Below are 4,975 nucleotides of genomic sequence, written 5' to 3' on the forward strand. Positions count from 1 at the left end.
TGTCAGAAGTTGAGACCTTGGCATCCTTTGAAAATGTTTTCGTTCTTTAACAGATGATCAAGGATAATTTCAAGCTGAAAATTGTTACTAGTGAAATCCTTCCACATGCATATAATTTGAATAGGTCTGGCAAGATGCATTTAAGTTCATAAAAGTGTCACTGAATGTTATGAATTGGCTTTACATGCTTCACTACAGCCAGCGTACAGATTAGCACTTTTTATTATAACACCTGGACTCTGCCCTTGACTACAAACAGCAGGAAAAATTTATGAGCCAGAAAACCTTTCTTAGATTTTGACTTAGGGAAGGAAATAATTAAATTAATTTTCTCATAGGATAGGAGTATGAATCTCTGAGGAATCGGGGGTAGAGGATAGGGCAGTCACACTGAGTGAAAATACAGTTGATGAATTTAGTTCTTAGAATCTTTAAAGGGAATTACCAGTCTTGAGAAGAGAGTCAATGTTGCAAATACAACTTTGAAACATATCAGCTTTATATTCAATTACAGGAGAGAGGGATGGTCTCAGCTATGATATGGACAGAAGTGACTTTAAAATGTGGTGCTATTTTAGAATTAAATGAGTTCAGTTCTTACATACATATATGACTCAAACATGGTCTCTAGGAAGAAAATATAGAAGGAAGCAACCCTGGAGCTTTGATAGTAGTTACCTTTTCATTTCTATTTAAGAAAACTAAATTTTTAGTATCTTATATATACCAGAACATAGAAATATGTTTGATGCTATTTCTGCCATTCATGGTTCCCATTCAAGGGAGAACATGCAAGACAAGGTGGAAATGGCATGGATATTCCTACAGATTACTTTCCCTGACCCCGTGTTCTACTTGTTTTCCCTTACTCCTACCTATAACACTCCCCAGTAATCACTGTTCTTTTCATCATATCCAGAATGACACACAGTTGGAATAATAAAAACATGTTAAAATACTGAGTGGGAATGGAAAGCTGGCTCAGTGGATGAGTGCTTACTCCAAAAGGATGCAGATCTGATGAATTTGGATCCTAGCACCCACATAAAAGTGGGGCATGGCTGCACTTCTGGAGATTGGAGATAAGAAATCACTGGTGCTTGTTAGCCTTCAGCCTGCCTGGCTTCAGTTTCAATGAGAGGCTCTCTTCTCTCCTTCTATCATGTGATTTCTGGTGATCAGATTCAGGTTGCTAGTCTTGGTAGCAAGAGCCCTTACTCACTGAGCCATTTTTGACCCCCCTACAATTAAGATTTATTTATTTATTATATGTAAGTACATTATACCTGTCTTTAGACACCAGAAGAGTGTGTCAGATATTGTTACAGATGGTTGTGAGCCACCATGTTGTTGCTGGGATTTGAACTCAGGACCTTTGGAAGAGCAGTCAGTGCTCTTAACCCCTGAACCATCTCTCCAGCCTCCCCCTACATTATTATGTTAAAAAATTTTATTTTTTTAAGAAAAGCAGTGCTAGATACTACCATAGAAGGTTACTAACACTTTTTTCTGTCTCCACATTGGGATATTTACCAATGTGGTGCCCAGGAGGCCAATTTTTTAATGGACAATTCAAGAGTGTTTTGAAGAAAGGAGACTTGCTTTCTTTTCTTTTTCTTTCTTTTTTTTCTTTTTTTTCCCCCTTTTTCTTTTTTCTTTTTGTTTTTGTTTGTTTGTTTTTCGAGACAGGATTTCTCTGTCTAGCCCTGGCTGTCCTGGAACTCACTCTGTAGACCAGGCTGGCCTCGAACTCAGGGGATGGGACTTCCGGTCACGGGGCGGGACTTCCTGTGTCTGGGGAGGGACGGACGGGTTGGTGCTAGGAAGTGACTGAGCCCGCCCTAAACGGACAAAATAGACGAAAAGGTCCACCACCGGCATTTTGTGAGGCTGCTCCTCTGTGACAGTGGCCACAGCAGAGCAGCGGGAGGGTTGCAGACACCCAGGCTAAGTCTGTCCTTACCAGGCAGTGCGAGGCAGGTAAGAGAGGGCCGAGGGGAGGGATTTGGTTAATGTAACCAGAGGGTTAGACCGGGTCAAGATGAGGTGGAGCCCCAGTCCAGGCTCCGCCCATCTTCACATAGTATAGGTTCCAGTCTCAGCTCTCAGAATGGGCGCAGATCCATTGGAATGGAGCTAAGGGAGTCAGATAGGAGTGCCCGGGGCTCTATTGGTGAGGAGGAGGAGGACAGGTATAGGCGCTGGTCCACTGGGCCAGAGCTCCAGGGGTCCGAGTGCAGGAGTGCCTCGAGCTGCAGTGGTGGTGAGTCTGCTTCCCTTGAGCCCTTCTGAACCTGCACTACCTCACCTTCCTGGATCGCCCTCTGAGCTGCTTCTCCTGTCTCCTTCCCTAGGCCTCCTCTTCCTGGTAGGAAGGTAGGTGTTGTCCATGGCAGTCTGGGTGTACAGGTCAGAGGGAGTGGTCAAAGGGAGAGGGAAGGGCAGCAAGACTGGGCCCCACCAAGGCTAGAGGAATCCAGATCTGGTTGGGTCAGTGTTCCCAGAAACTGGAAGGATCTAGAATCCTGAAGTCGGGGCTTGAGTGGATTTGGGCCTCTACACATCAGTTTCCACCTTGGTTCTTTAGGAGAATCTGCTCGGTCCACTTTGTGATGACTGCCTTGGTTACCATCTTTCTGGGAGGTGAGGAGCATCAATTCCCTGGGGCCCTACCTCTGCACCTTTGCAGCCAAGTCCAGCTCCCCTGGCCTCTGGCCTACATCCCATTCTAGTGACCCCCGACTTGGTCTCTCTCCCATGTGCTCCTGCAGCCCTAGCCTTCACCCCAACTCCTTGCTTTCTTCCTTGTCCTTTACATCCGAGGACTCCTTTCCCATTTTGCTTTCTCCAGCAATCTGTTTAGCGATTTGGGGCCAGTACCCAGCTCTCCTGTCCAGCCAATTCTACTCCGAGGCCCAGCAACCACAGCAGAACCTGTCCAGTGTTCTTCCTAAGGCGAGTCCCATGCCCAGTTGGGAGGCTCAGAGGTCTAGCTGGCTGTGCTCACTTGTAAGGCTGCTTTGGAGCTCCCTCATCCTGGGTCCCACTGTGGGGAATCTTCCTCAAGGCCTTTAAGTTCCTACATCAAAGCATGGAGTTACTGAGAAGCGGGCTTACCTGTAATCTAGCTCACATTCTCCTGGTCTACCCCTTTGCCTTTTTAGACAGAAAATGAAACAGGGATTGATAAGTGGAACCATGCACAGAGCTCTGAGGGTAAGACACAGATATGGGGGAGAAGCTGTCTATGACGGTCATAGACAGCCATTCTACGGCACTGATGAGAAGTCCTTGTCAGAGCCCCTAAAAGTGATTTGTGCCTGTTCCAGGCGACTTCATCATCCTGGAAAAGTCATCACCTCATTACAAGGAGAGGAGAGCTGTGTTTTGGAGCCAGACCTGCCCATCCCCTTTCACATGGAAGGTGGGCCTGGAGCCAGAGTGCTTGGGGACAGTACCAAGGGGCAAGAGCTAGGGTAAGAACAGGAGTCAGCCTGGTGCAGGGAGGAGTGGAGCCAAGGTCAGTTTGACTTCAGGAGGCACCCCACTGGAAGTAGACTGATGCAGTGTGGTGGGGCTCGAGCCAGGCAGATTCTGGAGTTAAAGTGAAGAGAACTGTAAATGCTGGGGGACCCAGCATTGCCTTATCTGGCTAGGCAAGAATAAAGGCAGAAGGCAGAGTTCTGGGCTGAGCAGCAGTCCTAAGACTGGGCTTCTGGGTTTGTCTTACGTTCTGATGGTCTGCCAAAATCCTTGCAGCCAGGTGTATTCCCTGGAAACTGCTGGGCTTTTGAAGGTAATCAAGGCCACATGGTGATCAGACTGATTGCTCTTGTGAAGTTAACCCACATCACCCTGCAGCATCCTTCACCCACCATGACACACACCAGAGGAACCACACACACCAGAAGAACCACCAGTGCACCTCGAGAATTGGAAATCTTTGTGAGTGAAGCTGAGGCCTGGAGGTTGGGGAGTTGTGACTAGGGAACACTAGGCAGTAGTGTTTGCTCATCTATAAACTGGACATACTTCCCTCTGCCTCACAGGCTGCTCTAGGTTTATAAATCAACATAACCATATGTAGATATTAGGTATGGCTTGCCAAACTCTATACATATATTTTATTGTATTTACAAGACCTATGAAGTACAACGAGCGATTACAAGCTCAGTCACACTACTTTAAAAAAAGAAAATTCTATTTTTTAAAAAAAAATGTATGAGTGTTTTTGCCTGTATGTACACCACATGCATGCTCAGTGCCCCAGGAAGTCGGGTGCTACTCTGGGAACTGGAGTTAAGAACAGTTGTGGGCCACCATGGGGGTGCTGGGAACCCAACCAGGGTCCTCTGTAAGAGCAGTCTTTCTGGCCCTGCTAACAACTTTCTAATGCATGGTTTCCATGCCTAAGACAGGCTCACTCTATGCAGGTTGACTTAAACTTAACAATCTTGAATTAGCATTGTTGGTTCTAGGACATGCTGGCTATTACTGGTTTCTTTAAGCCTATGTTCCAAACTACGTACCCTACCATAAGAACCTAAGCCAGAGTATGTGAGGTTACTGCTTTCTCTCCTCTCCCTCTGTGTCTCACTGTTCTCACACACACTTCATCCACCAGGGTCTCCAAGCAAATAACACTGAAGTGTTCTTGGGAAAATTCATCTTTGATGTGCAGAAATCTGAAGTCGAGACGTTCCATCTTCAGGTGTTTATATCTGGGGGTGACAGGGCAGGATGGGGAGTACAATCTTGACAGACAGTTACTGGCGTGAACCATTTGTTTCCCCAGAATGACCCTCCATCTGCCTTCTCCAAGGTGAAGATTCAGGTTCTAAGCAACTGGGGCAATCGCTACATCACAATTTTACATAAAATCTACCTCTATGGCGTGCAGTTCCCAGAGTTGGCCGATGATAATGCCATGGAGGTCACAGGGGAACCCCATTAAAAATGCTGGTGGTTGGAGTAG

The 4,975-nt window shown here is 46.5% G+C and overlaps 4 protein-coding genes across 8 annotated transcripts in view; 3 read left to right on the plus strand and 1 right to left on the minus strand.

The window, feature by feature from the left end:
• Fahd1 (fumarylacetoacetate hydrolase domain containing 1) overlaps positions 1–1,881 on the minus strand; it is a 4,281-nt gene extending 2,400 nt beyond the window's left edge. The window contains 1 exon segment of the mRNA XM_031351468.1: positions 1,752–1,881. Coding sequence (XP_031207328.1) covers positions 1,752–1,881 — 130 coding nt within the window.
• The window catches only part of Meiob (meiosis specific with OB-fold), a 156,465-nt gene that overhangs the window by 92,908 nt on the left and 58,582 nt on the right, over positions 1–4,975 (plus strand). The window lies entirely within an intron of this gene.
• Hagh (hydroxyacylglutathione hydrolase) overlaps positions 1–4,975 on the plus strand; it is a 102,045-nt gene that overhangs the window by 1,200 nt on the left and 95,870 nt on the right. The window lies entirely within an intron of this gene.
• On the plus strand, positions 1,804–4,971 carry LOC116076880 (sperm-associated antigen 4 protein-like). 4 transcript variants are annotated; one of them, XM_031350921.1, is made up of 9 exons: positions 1,804–1,980; positions 2,355–2,376; positions 2,588–2,643; positions 2,852–2,955; positions 3,165–3,216; positions 3,330–3,424; positions 3,760–3,945; positions 4,625–4,711; positions 4,796–4,971. In XM_031350921.1, the coding sequence occupies exons 3-9, from the start codon at positions 2,613–2,615 to the stop codon at positions 4,952–4,954; spliced, it is 714 nt and encodes a 237-aa protein (XP_031206781.1). In that variant the 5' UTR covers positions 1,804–1,980; positions 2,355–2,376; positions 2,588–2,612; the 3' UTR covers positions 4,955–4,971. The 4 variants fall into 4 exon arrangements, with proteins under 4 accessions (XP_031206781.1, XP_031206783.1, XP_031206784.1 ...); XM_031350923.1 differs by having other exon boundaries at positions 3,862–3,945; XM_031350924.1 differs by lacking the exon at positions 3,760–3,945.

This window comes from Mastomys coucha, unplaced genomic scaffold (assembly GCF_008632895.1).
Source record: "Mastomys coucha isolate ucsf_1 unplaced genomic scaffold, UCSF_Mcou_1 pScaffold5, whole genome shotgun sequence".
Classification (NCBI taxonomy): Eukaryota; Metazoa; Chordata; class Mammalia; order Rodentia; family Muridae; genus Mastomys; species Mastomys coucha.

Coding starts and splice junctions, on each gene's coding strand:
- LOC116076880 (XM_031350921.1), top strand. CDS start 2,613: ATGACTGCCTTGGTTACCATCTTTCTGGGAG. Junction 3,946..4,624: donor CTCGAGAATTGGAAATCTTT/GTGAGTGAAGCT, acceptor TTCATCCACCAG/GGTCTCCAAGCAAATAACAC. Junction 4,712..4,795: donor TCGAGACGTTCCATCTTCAG/GTGTTTATATCT, acceptor TTGTTTCCCCAG/AATGACCCTCCATCTGCCTT.